This window comes from Sturnira hondurensis, unplaced genomic scaffold (assembly GCF_014824575.4).
Source record: "Sturnira hondurensis isolate 20B ecotype Veracruz unplaced genomic scaffold, ASM1482457v3 Scaffold0004136, whole genome shotgun sequence".
Classification (NCBI taxonomy): domain Eukaryota; kingdom Metazoa; phylum Chordata; class Mammalia; order Chiroptera; family Phyllostomidae; genus Sturnira; species Sturnira hondurensis.
This window is the reverse complement of record NW_028076767.1, coordinates 18,738,564-18,756,436: the sequence shown is the minus strand read 5'-3', so window position 1 is coordinate 18,756,436 and position 17,873 is coordinate 18,738,564. Positions and strand designations below refer to the sequence as shown.

The 17,873-nt window shown below is 60.5% G+C and overlaps 1 protein-coding gene across 1 annotated transcript in view; it reads left to right on the top strand.

Annotated features, from left to right (window-relative positions):
- The first annotated feature begins 1,952 nt into the window (after positions 1-1,952).
- Positions 1,953-17,873, top strand: part of NOL4L (nucleolar protein 4 like) — a 123,333-nt gene continuing 107,412 nt past the window's right edge. Inside the window, exon 1 of the mRNA XM_037043852.1 lies at positions 1,953-2,320. Coding sequence (XP_036899747.1) covers positions 2,000-2,320 — 321 coding nt within the window. The 5' untranslated portion in view covers positions 1,953-1,999. The remainder of the gene's footprint in view (positions 2,321-17,873) is intronic.

Below are 17,873 nucleotides of genomic sequence, written 5' to 3'. Positions count from 1 at the left end.
CCAGCATGGAATCAAAAAGAGCTCTTAGGAAGATAAAGAGGAAAAATGACTGTGGAGTTGTTGGTGTATATAAAGTAACATGGAAATGTAAATTTTCTAAAAATAAGTCTATGTGAAATGCAGAAAGAGGTTGGGGCTTGGACGACCTCTTGGGTTCTTTCAGCATTTTTTGGCACCTACTGTGTGCTAGGTGCCATGCTAGGGCCTGGGATACAGGGATGAGCCAGACATGGGCCTTAAGCCCCCTGTCTACAGGGGGAAGGGAGCTGGGCACATACAGTGTTGGGATTCCTCCCAGTGGGATGGTAGGGGGAGACTTTTTGTGTGATGTGATAGCAAGAGCCAGATAGACCTGAGCTGAAACCTTCCCCTCCTCCCCACATGACCTTGAGCAGGTCAGGCCACCTCTCCAAGCTCCAGCCTTTATCTATAAAAATGGGCCAGTCTCCATTGCCTCTCAGAGTTGCCAGGACATGACACACTGCAAGTACCAGCGTGGGAGACCTTGGGATGGGCGAAGTCAATAGGTCTTAGACAGAAAACCGTCCTGCCCTGGATAAACTCTGGGCCTCAGGCTTGGGTGGTGACTTGCAGGACAGGCCTGAGGACATGTGGGCTAGGCCCCAGGGAACAGCAGGGAGAGAAACATAGCAGTTAAGAAAGGAGGGCAGAAATTCTGGGGAATTGGCTTGTGCCTTTATTTATGCTGGTAATTTCACTAAGGGGGAGGGGGCTGGCTCTACTCAAGCTAAGCCCAGCCGGGAGAGGAGGTGGATGGCAGGCCACCTGAGTTTACTCAGCAAGAGATTCTAGGCCGAGGCGCACCCACGAAGGCAGGGTAGTTCAGGCTGAATTTATGGGTGTGTTCGGTGTACGTGAAGCCTTGGAGGGGTTGGCCTGAGCGAGGCCATCGGCCAATGTTGACCACGTCCCTGGGGCCCGAGGTTGTCCCAAAGCCGTGGGGCTGGCAGAAGCCAGGCTGGCCAAACTTTGGGGAATTTGGGGTGAGGCTGAGGGGAGGAAGTTGGGAGGTCCCATGGGAGGCAGTTAGGGGTTCCTGGGGGGGAACACTGCTCTCCTGGCCCCGGGCTCACACCAGAGGTCAGGCCAGTTGCCGTGAGGGAAGGGGCCCTGCCCTGTACCTCTAGTGCCGGGCTAAAATCGGGCGGGGCTGCCCGGGGAGGCGGGGACGCTAGTGGCCGGGCGGGGTCGGTGCCTTGCTCCCTGTGAGACCGCCAGGTCGGGTCGGAGCGCGGCCTGGGAGGCTTGGGCCAGGCCGGGCCAGAAGGAACTCAGTCCCGGGGCTGTGCACTGCGCGCCTGCGGCTCCTGCCCTCCCAGTGGCTGCGGGCGCGGCAGCCTCCGCGCCCCCAGGGGCCGGGCCGGGGCGGAGGCTGGGCCCCGCGGGCGGGCGCGGGAGGGTGGAGGGGACGGCGGCGAAGGCTGCGACGCTCTAACAGGTGGGATCCCGCGGCGTGGTGGAGGCGGGCGCGGGAGGAGGAGGAGGAGGAGGAGGAGGAGGAAGAAGAGCAGCGGCAGCGGGAGCCTGAGCAAGAGCAGGATGAGCCGCGCGAGCTGACAGCCGCCGCCGCCGCCCGCGCCCAGGCTCGGTCTCGCTCTCCGCGCCCGGGGCCGCTCCCCGCCTCCCGCCTCCCCCTGCCGCCCGCGGGGCGGCCCGCCCCCTCTGCACCTCCGGGCCCGGAGCTGCCTCCATCGCTCCTGCATCCCGGCCGGGGGGAGGAGGAGGCGGAGCAGGAGGCGAGCCGGAGCCGCCGCCGCCAACGCCGCCGCCGCCGCCCGAGCAGGACAGAGCGCGCCGCAGCCCCGTGCGTCCGGCCGCCGCCCGTGCCCATCAGGCAGCCGCGCCGGAGCCACACCGCGGGACAGCCCGGGCCGCGGCGCGCCCCGGCCCGGCCCAGCCCAGCCCAGCCCAGCCCAGTCCCGGCACCGGGCGGCCCGGTGGCCGGCCCGCCCCCGAGGGCGCCGGGCGCGGCGGGAGGATGCCGAAGCCGACGCTGCTGCTGCGCGGGGGCTGGGAGCGCGAGCGCAGTCCCGGGGACTCGGAGCTGGGCCGCCAGTTCCGGGACTGGTGCCTGCGCACCTACGGCGACTCGGCCAAAACCAAGACGGTGACACGCAGCAAATACCAGCGGATCACCGAGGTCCTGCAGGGCGGCGGCGGGACGGGCGCGGGCAGCGGCCCGGCGGCGGGCGAGAAAGGCAAGTTCCAGTTCTGGGTGCGCTCCAAGGGCTTCCGCCTGGGCAGCAGCCGGGAACCCAAGATGGGCCAAGTGGTGTATGTGCCGGTCAAGACGGGCTCGGTGAGTGAGAACGCGGCAGCCGCCGGCCGGTCCCGCCGCGGGGCTCGGGGCGGGCGGGGGCGGGGTGGGGGTTTGGGTGTGTGTCCGAACCTGTGTCCCTGAGGCTGTCCGTGTGTCTGGCCCGCCCGAGGCGCACGCGTCCCTGCTCACCCGCCCGCCCCGGCCCGCCCAGGCTGCGCTCCGGGTTCGGGGCGTCCCTGCCCCCCTCTGCGCCGCTGCCCGGGCCGTGGCCGTGCGGGGCGGGCTGTCCCGGGCTGCTCACCCCAGCATGTTCCGTCCTCCTGTCCCCTCCCCCCGCCAGCAGGCGGCTTCTCCGAAGCCCGTACCTCCCCCCCACCCCGCCCGCCCCAGGGCTGCCTGTCCCGGGCGCCTCGCGCTCCCGCCCCCGGGCCGGCTGGGCGGTGTGTGTGTGTGTGTGTGTGTGGAGGGTGGTGCCGCGGACGGGGGTGGGGGGGTCAGCGGCAGCCACGGGACGGGGAGTCCACTCGTCTCCCCAGTGCCCAGGGAGGGGGCCCGCCCGGGCACTGGCGCCCCGACCCCACCCGGGGCTGGCCCGGGGAGGGGCAGCCCGAGCCGCAGCCTGGCGCAGGAGCAGCCTCCCGCGGGTGGGTGGGGCGCCCCCTCCGCCCCCGGGGCCCCTGGCCTCCCCCTCCCTGGGACGGGGGCGGCCTGACCTATCCATCCCTTCCCCTCCCCCGTCCCCGGGGCCAGCCCGGTCCGGGCGGGGTGGCGTAGGGGAGGGGGCGGGGAACCGCAGCAGCCGAGAGGCAGGAGGCGGGCTGCCGGGCGGGGGCGTCCCCTCCGGCCCGGGGCGCCCTGGAGAGGGCGAGCGGCGCGGGCCCCGCGGCTCCCCCGCCGGGACCTCATTGTTCTGCAGCGGGTGGGGGCTGGGGGGGTCAGCTGCTCCCGGGGCGCTGCTGAGCTTTGAACTTTCCGTCGCGGAGACCCTCCACGAGTGCGTTCAGCCCCCGGCCCGCTCGGGCCGGGCCGGCCTTCCTCCCTGCCCCCCTCACTCCCTCCCTGGCCTCGCCCGGCCGGAGCGAGCGAGCGGGGCCGCCCCGCGCCGGCCTCCCTCCCTCGCTCGCTCTCCCGCTCCCCCCTCTGTGCTCCTCCCCCGTCCGGCCCGCCCGCCCCGCGCTCAGCCCGGTCCCCGGCCAGAGCGGGCTCTTCACACACAATTGATTCGGTCGTTACGAAAAGTGCACTTGTCCCCTCCCCCTCCTCCTCCCCCTCCGGCGGCCGCCCGGGCCCGGCCCGCGGGGTGAGGGGGCCGCGAGGGAGGGAGGCGGGAGCCAGGGAGCGGATCCGGAGGCGCCTCCCCCCTCGCCCAGGGGACGGGGCTGCAGGCCGCGGGGAGTGGGGCGCCTCGAGCGCGGAGGGCGGGCGGCCCATCTGCGAGGAGCGCTGATAACCGCGCGGCTGCCGCTGCGGCCGCCAGCAGCCCATCTGCGCCGCTGCCGCCTCGGGCCGGACCCAGAGCAGAGGGCCGGGCCGGGGGCGCGCCGGGGCCCGATTCCCGAAGGGGAAGGCTGGGGCAGGGTCCCACCCGGCGCGAGTCGGGGACAACCCCCACCCCAACCTAAATCAGTGCTCGCCCCCAGACCCAGGGAGTCTGGGTCACAGCCCCCTCCCCCGGTCGAGTCAGAGACCCCTCCCCCAGCCTAAATCAGTGCCCACTTTCCCACGCGGGGAATATGGGTCATTGCCTCTCCCCAGCCTAGGTCAGCCCCTCCCACCCTGCCAGTTCCTGTCCCTCTCATTTCTCCCCTGTCTTGGGCTAGTGTCTCTAGCCCAAGTGTGGGTTTTGGAGGTCAGTGACCCACCAGATGGTAGGCTGGGTCTGTGCCCCTACCTCGGTTCGTTGCCCCAAGCCATCTAGGCTTCTCAGATCAGTTAGGGCTGCCCCCCACCCCCATCTACTGCATCGGGGTTATCCCTCCCTAGGGAGCTGGGAGCCTTGGCCCAATCTCCTTAGTCTGAGGCAGAAGCCCTCACTGCACCCACTCCTGGAGTTGGGGGGCAGTGACCCTCGGACTTGGCAGCTGGCTCAAGGGTTCACTGTGCCGGTCAACCTCCCCTCTAGCTAGTGGGTGTGATAGGGTAGTCCCCCTAACCCCTCAGCCACACAGCTGTCAAGGTGGACCAAGTGCATACATGCCCATCCAGGCCACATGCAGAAATTGGGTGCTGGGTCTGGGCCCAGTCCGCCAGCCCAGCCAGTCTCTTCGTAACGGTCATGACACCCACACTGACCTGCCCTGGCAGCAGGGGCCCCGCCAGCCTTCACTGTGGCTCCCAGACCAATAATAAGCCTTCCCCAAGGGACCACCTTCCTGGGAGGCAGAGAAAGGGGACCCAGGCCTCCCTGCCCAGGCTGCCAGAAGGATGACAAATACAGCGGACGTGCCCTCTTGTGACAACCCGCCCCTCAAGCTCCCAGTGCCCACTTGCCTAGCCTGCCGGTCCCCAGAGCCTGTTAGTTACCTGCCACTTGCCCAGCCAACCGGAGCCAGCCGCAGGAGGTGCCCCTAGTCTTGCCACCCCCATCTTCAAGCACCTTCCTGGGGCTCAGTTATTATTTTTACATTTCCATTTTCCTTTTCACTGATCTAAGAGGAATGAATCCTGCTGGGAATTCAGGGACAGCCATTGCCTCTTCCTGAGAGGGGCTGAATGGGACCTTCTTGGAAAGGTGCAGAGGACATCCCCCACCTTCACTGACCTGCACGGGTACATACACACCCTTAAAGTTATTGTCGCCTCTGATGACAGTTGGGAAAGATCCTGTAGTTTTGTCCTGGGTGGGTTTTATGAAGGTCATTGGGCCATAAACCTTTGTCCAAGGCGTTTGTTTAGCACCCACAGCCCTTGCAAGGGGCACTGGGGCGTTGGGGTGGGTTGGACTCTGTGGGTGCTCCTGGGGCACACAGCAGGCAGGGGAGGTGGGCACAACTGAGGGCATGATCAGATCCAGGAAAGAGGTGTGGGAGTTTGGTCATCCAGCAGTCCAACAGGGGTTCCCTGCATGGGCTCAAGTCCCAAGGGTAGCTGTGGTGTGTGTCTCTTCCATGTTGCTGCCCCCCTCCCGGGGCCCCCTTTCCTCCTCCCACAGCCATATGTGGTGTTGTGGTCGGGGCCCTTCCCTGAGTCCCGGCCAGCAGCGGGTCGATGATCTGACACCACTTGTCCTGTCCCATCTGGCCCTGAGCTTTTCTGGGTGTGTGTGACAAAGGCTTAATCTGTCCGGACCGGCCGAGGGCTGAGAGGAGGGCAAGGGGAATTACACTCTGCCTGGGCCTCCTGCAGCTGGGGCCCTGGTGGGGGGCGGGGCAGGGCGGGGGTCGAGCTGAAGCCTGGGTGTGGGGGGGGTGGGTGGAGAGGCAAGTTGGTCTTCAGTTTGCAGGTTGTCACAGGAAATAGAAGTGGAGGCGGAGGGCTGAGGGGAGGAGGGCGGAGTCCTCCACGCTGGGCACAGGGTGCTCATGGGGATAAGATCTTTTTATGACAAGAGCCAGCCGGGCCTCCTGGCTGGGCAGAGCTCGGGTAGGATTTATTATTTCTTGTGTTTGGACTGCTCCGGCCTCAGTGGCCTGCCAAGCAAGGGAAGCGAACCCCTCGGGGGCGAGACCCTCTGATTCCATTCCAGCGTCAGCCACAAAGTGAACCAGCCGCTTTCCTTTTCCTCTGGTGTCTCAGAGCAGGACGGTCTCGGGGTCTGCAAGGGCCACAGGTTGTGTCTGCGGTGGGACCTTGGGCCATCTGTCAACGCCCTGGAGCAGAGAGCCCCGGGGCAATCCTGGAGAAAGATGTTCTCAGCCCAGCTCCACCATCTTCCAGATGGGAAAACTGAGGCCCTCAAGAGAGGAAGTTTCTGGTGATAGGGAACCAGGACTGGGACGCAGATCTTTGTGCTCCACTGTGGCTTCTCCGTGGCCTGTCACATGCCCGGACCCCCCCCCCCGCCCCATTAGGGCCTCATCCCCTGAGGGGAAACTCCAGATTGCCAAACTCCACTCTCCACACCCAGCCCCTGTGAGCTGGACCCCAGGTGTTCTGCTGGCCAAATTGACTAATGGTGGTCTTTTCCCAGTTTGCAGACAGCGTTCATTTAGTGGAGAGCGTTTTCACAGTCTTCGGTCTTTCTCCCCAGAGCTTTTGTGTAAACCTTTGGCACCTGCGGCCGCTGGTCTGGGCGGGAAATGGCCTCTGACTTAGCTCAGTGTAATATATGCTGTGACCTTCGGTTGAATACCTTAATATTTCCTGCTTTTCTTCCAATTATCACCGCAGTGGCCCTTTCTGGGTTACTGCTCTGTGCCCGTCACTGTGCTGAGATGCTGAAACACGATGACCTAGCATGTTCTCGAAGCAGCCCAGGCCATTACTGCCATCCCTCAGATGAGTAAACTGAGGCTCAGGGAGGCTCAGAATGCCACTAAGGCCACTGCTGATAGGGGCAGGCCCTGAGCTTGGGGACCACCCACACACACGTCCATTCTGACCCTGTCTGAGGTGTCGCGCATCCTGACCCAATTTGAAAGCCCAGGTCCTTCATGACAAGCTTTCGGTCTGTTACATCTCAATCTGAAGTGGTCTGGGAGACTCCCTCTGGTCAGCATGTCTGTAATCACAGGCTGGTGCTTGAGGCAGGATTGGTTCTGTGAGGTGTCTGAGGGCTTTCCTGGGGTTCGCTAGCATGGGTACGGGGTAAGAAGGGATGAGGCCCCTGCTCTCTGGGGTCCTGGGGGACTTCAGGGTGAAAGTTGACAGTGGCGTCTGGCACGGGCCCCATTTGGATTTCTCACAGCAGACGTGGGCTATTTTGTTAATTAAGCCTCAGTAATTCTGGTGAATATGGTCTTGGGGACTCTGGGGGACTGTATTTTAGAGCTTGGGTGATGCTGGAGGATCAGGTTCTGCCTCCCTGGGGCCTCCCTTCAGGGTCCTAGGTCACCATCTCCTGGGGAGTGGAGACGGCCTGCTCCCTTCTCCTTCGGGTCAGACCTGGCGTGAGCATCCTCTCCCTCACGGCCCTCTGCAGGCAGCCTTCCCATCCCTGAATGTCTGAGAGTCAGGAAGCCCATCTGGTATCTTAAAAATGCTTCTGGGAGGACTGGCGCATAGGAAGCCTACGGCCTGGGCTGCCCAGGGACAACGTCACCTGCTCGGGCAAACCTGTGTTTCTCCAAGCCAGATCTCACCTTGAGGGTAGTGGGGGTGAGTACTGCACCCGTGCGCGTGAACTCGTGGTACAGCATGTGTGTACACGTGGGTGCTGTGTGCATGTGTGGGCAGAAGTGCGACTGTGTGGGTGTGAGTGTCCATGTGCTGGCCCATGTGCAGGGTGGGCTGCTGTGTGTTGGGGCAGTGTGTGTGTATGCGTGTGTGTGTGTGTGTGTGTGTGTGTGTACAGGTGGAGGGGAGCCTGAGTGCTTGTGAGTGTGTGTGATTGTGAGCCGCCTGCATTGGCAGATGTGCAAGCACCTGGGGTGTGGGCTTTGGCAGGCCTCGAGTGTGCCTGTGTGTGCGTGCACACATGTTTGGGATCCTAGTGAAAAAACCCCATTGGTCTGGCAGTGCTACATGGACAGAGGTGTCCCTCGTCATAACCAGGCCAGCCTGAGCTGCCACCCTGGCCACTGCTGCCCCCGGGGTCTCAGCAGCTGCTGCAGCCAAGTACAAGGGAGGGAGTGGAGAGGAGAGGTAGCACCATGTCCCTGTTCCCATGACAGTGGCCAAGGCCTCCCCCCCCCCCCCCCCGGCGTTTCTGGCTTTTGTCCTCTTCCTCCCCTACACCCTGCCCTACAGGGCAGCAGGGAAAAGCTTGTGACCTTTGCCATGGTGGCACTTAGGAAGCCCAAAACCAGACACCATGGGGAGCAGGGTGGGTCCAGGACCTGAGAGAGGGTCAGAACCTGTGGGATCCCAACTCAGCCACTTTGTCACATGGGACATGGGCAGGAAGCCTGCCTGACCTCTCCAAGGCTCAGTTTTCTCACCTGGAAAGTGGGCTCCAAAGCCCCACTTTCGGGAGGCTTGGCAAACTGGAAGAGGCTCTCGTCTCATTTGCGGAGGTCACTCTGCTAACGTGTGTCAGGGCAGGCCTGGCCTCTGGACCCCAAATCAGGAGAGGGAACAGAAGGAAGCTGGGTGAGGGCCCACCGGGACGGGCAGTGCATTAGAACAAGGACTCTGGAGTCGGCTTTCTGCCCCAGCCGAGTTTGACCTAGAAGGCAGATCAAGGGCTTGGGGTTCCGAGCTGCAGGTCTCTGGTTTCAAATCCCAGCTCCACCCTTTTACCAATTTAACCTTAGTTTTTTCATCTGTAAAATGGAGTTGGTAATCTCATCTCCTTCGTAGGACAGGTGTGAGGGACCAGTGTGAGGATGAGCGTGTTAACGCACGCAGAGCCTGAAGCATGTGGGTAGCAAGTCCTAGGGCATGTCAGCTGCCGTGTGGTCTCACCGAGCCTCACTTTTCTCATCTGGAAGCTGGGGGCGGTGATTAAAGATCCCATGGGTATTAAATAGGACAGCGGAAGTGAAGCACCCAGCAAAGTTCCTGGCACATAGTAGGTGGGCAGCAACTATGCGTTCACTAGAGGCCGTGTCTTAGTCCTCTCTCTACCTGCAGCACTGTTGGGAGCCCGGCCGATGGTGTACCAAGTCTCTCAGAACACCAGGGAAGGCTCAGTGAAGAACACAGTTTTGGCGTAAGCCCCCAGAGTTGCAGGCGTGAATGCTCAGGGTCTCTCTCTGCCCTTGCTGGCTCCTGCCCTGCTCTGAGCCTCAGTTTCCCTAGTTATTGTGCAGTGAAGTCTTCTGTGGTCCCTCCTGCCTCCAAATCCCCTCCTGGTGCTAGAGGTGCCGGACTCCAGGGGTCAGGGTACCACAGGGAAGAGGGTGGAGGCTTTACCAAGGTCTATAGTCACCCACCAGGTAGAAAGGTAGAAGGATGAGCCTCCCGGAGGCTTCTCACACCCCTGCCCCAGTCCCTGCCTGGAAGCCTGGGTTCTGGACCCTGGGGTCTTGCAGAGAGCACAGTGAGGCCGGGGCAAGCATTACTTCCCTTGGCAGGGGTCTGAGCACATCTCCCGTGTTTTCAACCCCCTGTCAGGTGCCAGACACTTCATTTTGTTTACTCTCCCCTGGACTCTGTGAGGTGGATGAGAGCCTGGCAGGGCACAGGTTCCCTGACTGTCTAATCCTCTGTGCCCTGGGACGCAGAGGCAGGGGTCCACAGGTGCTATAGCGTGCGGCCCCACCCCAGGCTCATGACGCCCCCTCATCTGAGGGCACTCCACAAAGGCTTCTCAGAGCTCAAAGCAGTCCTCCCACTGGCCCAGACCCAGCCTGGTGGAAGACAGATGCCACCCCTCCCCCTTGCCCCTTCCCTTCTCATCTCAACTGCAGCCTGGGCAGGCTGCCCGGGGTAGGGGAGAGAGGGGAGTTGGGAGGCTGGGCCTGTCCTCTCCCCACAAGGTCATCGACCCCCTCAGCATCCAGTCCTCTTGGCTGCCCTGGGCCACGGGGCCTCTCGGCTGCAGATGGCGAAACTAAGGTTGGAAGTGGAGAGAACTCACTCAGGGTCCCGCACTCCCACAGAGCACGAGTGCTGGGTGTGTGCCCCTCTGGTTCCCAAGCCCCGTGGGCCATTCATTCCTTCACCTGCTCACTCATTTGCATCTTCCACTGTCTTTCCTATCGCAGCAGCTCCATGCTTCTTTTTCTCAGGCCGTACCTGGAGTCATTTTTTACTTTTTTTCTCTTACTGACCACCCTACCTCATCCAGCCATTTTCAAATTTGTTGATTGTACCTTCTAAATACATCTCCAAGTTTACCTTCTCACCTTTACGGCCACCGCCACCAGCCTTGTCCAAGCCTGGAGATGCACCCACCTCCCCACGAGGCTTCCTGTGCCCTCTCTGGCACCCTGCAGTCCCCTCTGTAATCCAGAGGAAACTTTGCAAAAAGCAAGTCAGATTCTTTCCCTGGGCTCAGAACCCTCCAGGGCTCCTGTCTCACTCAAAGCACGAGCAAAGTCTTCCCCGAAGCCTACAAGGCCCTGAACAATCTGGCCCAGGCTGCCTGCTCCCTTCATCTCCTTCCTCTCTCTCCTTGCTCGTTCAGGCTCGGCCACACTGGCCTCCTTATTATCCTGCAGACCGCCAGACAGGGTCCTGCCCCAGGGCCCTTGCACTGGCTGTTCTCCCAGATGGCAACACTCTTCCCACAGATCTCTGCCTGGCTGCCTCCTGCTCCTCTCTCGGGTTTGAGCTCCAATGTTGCCTCCTCCCTGATCACCCAGCCAAGACCAACTTAGGTTGCTTGGACCTTCTCCCTCCACCCCTTCCTACTTAATTTTTCTGCTTGGCCTTTATCAACCCCTGACATCAGTTAGATAGAGAGATAGATAGATAGATAGATAGATAGATAGATAGATAGATAGATAGATATGGATCTTAGATATATAGGTATAAATATTTTTACTAGTTTATGGGTTTAGTGCAATATATGTCTCCTTATAAGGCTATGAGCTCTACCAGGCAGACCTGTCTGTCTTGTTCACTGCTGTAGCCCTGAGGCCCAGAACAGCCCTTGCCCCCAGGGGGCTCCCTACTGGGGCCGGTGGGAGGAGGCAGCTGTGACAGCCCTGACATCTCCAAGCCAGAGTGTGAGCACCACTCACCCAGGTCTGCACTCAGAAAGCGGCGGGTGTCCTGGGGCCCAGACTCACCCTCCTGCTCCAGGGTGTCCATGGCACATGGACACCGTCAGGGAGGTGACATCTGAGCTGGACCTTGAGGGCCGAAACGAATTTTTCAGCAAGAGCAGAACAGGGGAAGCTCATCCCATGCAGTAGAAGTGTGAACATCCCGTAGGCTGGGAGGTGGCGCACATTTGGGTGGGGTGAGCGGCCAGTGTGTATGACGGTGACCCAGGCCCCGTCGCTGGAGAGGCCTGTCCTGCAGAACATGTTAGATGGGGCCAGGGTGGGGAACTGGTCGAATCAGCACGAGACCGGCTCTAGGGTAGAGAAGGGATGAGCTGGTGAAATCGGTTGAGGCCAGATGGAAGAGAAGGGTCTGGAAAGCCACTCAGAGGAGCTCATGTGTCATCACCAAGGAGAGCAGGGAGCTCACAGGGGGGGTTAAGTAGAGGGGAGGTAAGGTCAGGTATGGATTTTAGAGGAACCTTCGAAGTGCTGTGTTGAGAGGGAGATGTGTCCCCGAGAAGGAGAAACAGGAGCCGAGAGACAGGTGCAGGGAGAGCGGGCCGGACGCGGAAGCTGGTGGCAGAGCTGGGACCCCAATGCGGGTGGGTTGTTGGCCGTGCCGCCCTCTGGCCTTCCTGATGGGGGTGCCACCTAGCAGAGCCCCTGTTGCCAGGCAGGCCCCTCTCCAAATGCCCTCAGAAAAAACAACCCCACTGTTGAAGCATTTCACACCCCTCTCTGGCCATTTCCTCAAAGGACGAGAGGCTGAGTGGCTGGGACTGGGTGACCTGGGAGGTTGTGGGGGGAGCGGCTAGGGAAGCTTAAGGGTCATGGTTGACCCTGTATTCTTGGATGGAAAGAGGGGTGTTTATGGCACCAGAAATGCAGACAGATGCACAGATCTGGGCTGAAGGCGCAGGGGCAGGGTCCAATGGGCAAAATCCAAGCACCGTCCTGCAGGCCAGTAGTGTGTGGCGTGGGCGGGCCTGGAAGAGACCTGGTGACTCAGGCCTCAGTGGGGCAGCTCGGAGTCATCCTGTTCGCGGGGCCCCCTTCCAGGCCCGATGCCTCTCCCGCCCCGACTGGGACCTGATGCAGGCTCCTGGGAGGCCTGTGCTTGGGAGGATGACTCATCGTTTTCTCAGCACCCCTGGGCTGAGGAAATGTTCAAGGAGACTCGGGGCCCTTCCTTTGGCAGACCAGGCCGACTGGATGCTGGTGGGTTGAGAAAAAATGCACCCGGGCCTCGAGCTTTGTCTGAGAGCATCTCAAGAGCGTCTCCAAGAGCCCTGCTGCTTCCATAGTCTCGAGTCGTCTCCAGTCACCCTGGGAGGCCAGTATGACCCCATTCTACAGGTTAGCAAACCAAGGCACAACCTCCCCTAGGAATCCAGCTAAGGAACCACTTGGTGCTTGAGTTTCTTCATCTGAAAAGTGGGTCTGACAATGGTCCCACCCCTACAGGATTGCTGGGAAAACCACAGGAGAGAATTCTGTGAAATGCTTAAAGAGTGGGATTGTCATTTTTGTGGAGGTATGGAGCAGAGTCTGCTGAGGCAACAGGGCCTCCACCAGGTAAAGCAACCGCAGGGAAGGGAGGCCAGAGCGTGACGTGAGCACCCACAGACCCAAGTTTGAATCCCAGCTCTGCCACCAGCTTCCTAGGTCCGGGCAAACGGCTTGCCTGCTCAGACCCCTGGCCCACTCTGTGTAGGTAGGGGATAACCCACGCCCTGTGGGGTGGTTGGGAAGACAGCATAAAACCAAACTTGCCAGGCAGGCCACAGGGTAGGGGCTGCTGTTCCATACTGGGGTCCCTTGGAGGACCCCCTCCCCATTTGTTAGGAGACCCTGTGTGGGGTGATAGGGAAGCCTGGGCCAAGGTGGGGAGAGGAGGGGAGACAGTTCAGAGAGTTCAGGCTGGGAAGCTCTGTGGGGATGGGCCTCCCCAGGAGATCTGCGACCGGAGCAGGCTGAGGGGCAGAGGGTTTCCCGTTGACCGTGAGGCTGCTGCAGGCCAGCAGAGCCGTGGGGAGTGCGGAGGCAGAGGTCGGGTCCAGGCTGAGGCTGCTTCCTCATCTGCAGAATGGGGCTGTGACGGCTTCGGCTTCGCTTACATTCTCTTCTCTCCGTATCTCTCTCTGTACACTGCTATAGTCTATAGTGTGGAAGCACCTGTACTGGGGTGTGGACACGTAGTCCAGCTCTCAATAAAAGGAAGCTGTAATTAGGATTGATTAGGAGTGTGATCAAGTCAATAACTCTAGAATCATCACAAGGCCATATGGAGCAGTGCTGCTGAGCTGGGCGGCGGAGCCCAGACCGGTCCCGGGTTTGAACGGAGCTCCACGACTTGCCGGCTGGACGACCTTGAAACGAGTAGTTATTCCTTCCAGGGCCTCAGTTTCTTCCTCTACAAAATAGGCCCAGTGTGAATATTTCCCATCACTCAGGCTTGCTGTGTGCATGTGAAGAGAGAGACTCCACGTGAGTTGCTTAATGCCGAAAATGGAAGTGGTCTCTGCTTGTGCCTGTGATGTGGCCAGTGGCATTGGACCTAGGGGTGCAGAGTCTGGGCAGGACCAGGGGACACTGGAGCGGAGAACTGCAGAAGGGACCGTGGCCAGAGGCAGAAGAGAGTGAAGGAGGGGTGTTTGTACTGGAGGGGAAGGCTTCCGGGAGGAGGGATGGTCAGCTGGATCTGTTCCCGAGGATGGATGGACCCCACCCCCAGAAACTGGATGAAAGAGGGTCTTGATGGAAGCCAGAGGGAAGAGGGAAGTCTCTGAGCCAGAGCAGGTGGGAAGGAGAGCCCGAAGTCCTTCCTGTTGTGGTCCAATCAGAAGCTGGCTGTCAGGGAAGGAGGGCAAGGTCCAGGCTGCCCATTATGGGACCACGAGTGGGCATTCTTCCTGGGGAGAGAACCCCAGGTTCAAATCCCGCCTCACCAATCAGCTGTGAAGCACCATGGACACACCTCAGCCTCTCCAAGCCTCCATTTCCACATCCATAAAATGGGGATAATGACATCAGCTGCATTTTAGGGTGGTGTGGGGCTCCTCTGAGAGGCATGAAGTACCCAGTCAGTGCCTGCTACCCAGTAAAGACGATCACGGTCCTGACACAGCTCATATTTGTTGCGTGCTTGCGAAGTGCCGGGCGGTCTGCTGGATACTTATGCCCATGACCTCATGTGAGTGTTTAAACAAGGTTATCATTATGATCCTCCTCTTGTTGCTGAGGGTGTTGAGGCTCAGAGAGGTTAAGTAACATGTCCAAGGTCACACAGCTGGTAAGAACCAGCACAGGGACTTGAGCCCGTGCAGCAAAGAAGTGTGTCTTTGGCTCCCTAAGTCACCCAACCTCTTGACAAGGCTCAGATCCTGGGGGCCCCTCTTGTATTCCATGGGCTTGGACGAGGGCCCTCCCCAAGATGGGGAGGCAGGCGTGAGTCTGTCCGGTAGACCGTGCTGACGCCGGGACGTGTTGCTTAGGCACAGACAGGGTCTACCGGTGGGGTTGAGGGACTCTGTGATTAAGGGAAGGCCAGGGAGTGGTGTAGAACCCCGTCGCCAGCCAGCCAGTCAGCCAGTGCGCCCCACTTCAGCCGAGATGGGGGGAGGGAGGACGCCTTGTGCCCACCTGCATGAGACAAGGCTCAGCCTTACACCCAGGCCACAGCCAGCTGCCAGCAGTCCCCAAAAGAGCCGGGTGGTCAGTGCCTGCTCTGCGTGGCACTGTTGGGGATCGGGGCAGGGAGCAGGTGCCACAGAAGCTGGGGAGGAACTAGGGAGGGCACTTACGAAGAGGGCAGCCATGGAATTAGAGAGAGGGGATAGGGCCCTGAAGACGGGGCAAGTGGACAAAGGAGCACAGAGAGGTTTGTTTTCAAGGTAACACACACATGACTTAAAGCCACAACAACCACAAAATAGCCACCCCAAGGGGGTGAGAAGTGCCCAGACCACCCATCCCCCTCCATCTAGTTCCCCTGCCAGAGGGATTCAGTCCTTCACATGTCAGTCCCTCCCTGAAATACACAGCCCTGGAGCTAGGCTGTCTGAGTTTGAATCCTGAATCCTCCTGTACTTGCTGTGTGACTCACTCAACTTACTCAGCCTCTCTGTGCCTCAGTTTCTACGTTTAGAAAGTGGGGGTGATGGTGAGAAGCTGCCTCTGTGTATTGTTGTGAGAGTCAGGGCTTTGGAAGCCTGGCTGAGGGCAGGGCCCTCGGTTAGGGGCTCTGTGAGCCACGACCCATACTGTAGTGGCTGTCACTGCTGTTATTACTGGGACTGCTGTTGTGCGCATGCCCAGCTCCCCTTGCAGCCCCAAAGCTCAGCTTTTGTGGCTTCTGCCCTTTTAGGCGGAGGTGAGAGGTCAGCTCAGAGGTCAGCCCAGTGACCTCGGATCTTGAGGCAGTTCTTTGGTGTGGAGGGGTTTTCTGTCCTCAGCTGAGCCCCAGGAATTAGCCGCTGCCTCGTCCAGGGCTCATGATGGGGGGACTCGATCTGCTGCCCCTGTGCGGGGATTCTGGGACCCAGGTGAGAGGCGGAGCCCGGAGCCTGGCTCACGGCAAGGCTCTGTGATCGGCAGCGGTTGCAGTTATTTTAAGGAACCCAGACAAACATGGGAAATCACCAGCAAACACTACAAAGCTGTGGCCATCTCTTCATTCACCGGTTCGTTCAGCACACTTCTGCTGGCACCTGCTGTGGATCAGGTGCTGCGCACTCACTTCACAGAGATTTACTGAGCACCTGCTATGTGGCAGGAGGGGTGACTTGGACAGGCTTGATCTCTGCCCTCCCAGAACTGGGAGGCCCAGGCACCCCCACTGGCAGGTGGTGGGGTACACTAGGACCTGGCGTGCCATCCAGCTAGTTGGCTCCAGCAGCCTGGCCCCTCTCCAGCTGCTCCATGCTTGCTGAGCTCAGGGGGCCGGCTCTGCCCGGTGTCCCCAAGCTAGCTCTGCTGCCCCCAGGTTCAGCTTCTCTGAGCCCCTCTTTCCCAAGGAAGGAGAACTCTGGGGGCCCGGGGAGTACAGGGCCCTTTCTCTCACGCCCCTCCCACCCCGTGCTTGTCACCTCCTCCGCAGCAGTAGCGCTCACTGTCCTTCCTCCTATTTCCTCCCTGTTTCACACAGCTGCCCAAGTGTTGTGTTAGAAAGTAAACCTGACCGTGTTCCTTCTCTGCTCGAAACCTTCTAGTGGGTCCCCATTACCCCCTGAGAAAAAGCCACCAAGGCCCACGAGGCTTGGCTCTGGCCCTCGTCTCCACCTTCTGGACTCCTGCTCACTGTCCTTTGGTCTCGCTGGCCTCTAGGCTGTTCCTCAAGCCTTCACTGGGCCTGGGTGAAATGTCACCTCCTCTGTGAGGCCTTCCCTGACTGCCTTTTCCAAATGCCCGTCATTCTCCAGCCCTTTACTCTAACTTCAGAACCCTATCAGCCTCTGATAGACTGTGACTTTGTGTGTGTTCCTCCTGGGCTCCATGAGGACAGGGGTATTTGCCATCTCGCTAACGGCTGTGTCCCCAGCACCTGGTTCATAGTAGGCATTCAGTAAATATTCAACGAATACCTCAAGCCTTTTCCTTCTCTTTGTGCCTCAGTTTCCTCCTCTGAAAATGATGGATCAGGGCTGTTGTGGGGCCGACACGAGGGCTGGCGTGCTGGCCTGGGTCCATCGAGGGCTGTCTGACCTGTTCACCAAGCAGGCCCGTCCAGTCCAGGGGCTGAGAGAACCAGAGGAGGCTGGCAGGTCAGCAGGTGGTTACAAAGGCCTGGTCAAGACCCTGGCAGAAGCATTTGGACTCCTTCTTGGCCAGCTGGGAAGCCCAGGCAGGGCAGGGACACAGCTGTGGAAAGAAGGGAAGAAAAACTGGCTTGAAGAGAGCCCTGGGGCTGGGGAGGTATGGCTAGGTGCTCCCTTAACGGTGCCCCAGGGAGCCAGATCTCAGGCAGTGGGAGCTATTGAGTATTGCTGAGCAGGGGAACACAGGGATAGAGGCATTTAGAAGCTGAGTCTGGTCCATTGTGTACAGGGCAGAGACTGGAGTCTGAGCCTCAGGGAGGCTCTATGTTCTAGGGCCCAGCAGCTCAAACGTGAGCAGAGGCTAGTGAAATGAGCTGGGGGGTCTGGGGGTCTGCAGGCTGGATTGAACAGTCCCTTCCTCTTATCAGCAGCTTTGGTCTCTGTAAAAGCTTCTTCATCATTCATTCATTCATTCACTCATTCATTCACTCAACAACTTGGCAAGAGCCTCCTGGGGTGCAGTGGCGAACCCCACAGATGTGGGCTGTATGGAGTGCAGGTTCTTTTCTGTCACTTGGGGCAGAGCTCAGGCTGCATTGTGAGGGACAGATGCTATGGCGCATGGCAGTTGGTGGTGGTGGCAGTGACGGTAGTGTGGTGCTGATGATGGGGATTGCGGTGGGGACGATGGCGGTGAGAGTGCTGGGTGGCGACGGTGATGACGATGGGGCAGTCGGGGTGGTGACGGCAGTGTGTCAGCTCACATTCACAGAGTGCTCACCGGTGCCAGGCCTGCTCTGAGTGCTTCCTGCGTGTTTGCACAATGGACGCCTGCAACAGCCCGTGAACCGCTGAGATCTTAAGCAACTTGCCCGAGGCCCCCTGTGAGCAAAGGGCGGCACCCGGATGTGAGCTGGGGCAGGCCGGCTGACCTGCAGCTGCTCCCAGCTGCGGCCACCTGCCGCTTCAGCTGTAGCTGCCCCTCAGGTCCCTCCCTTGCCTCCTGGGCCCGGCGCAGGAGCAGGCGCGTGAGTCTGACTTGCCTGAGCAGGGTTTGAGGTCTGGCATCGCCGAAGCAAG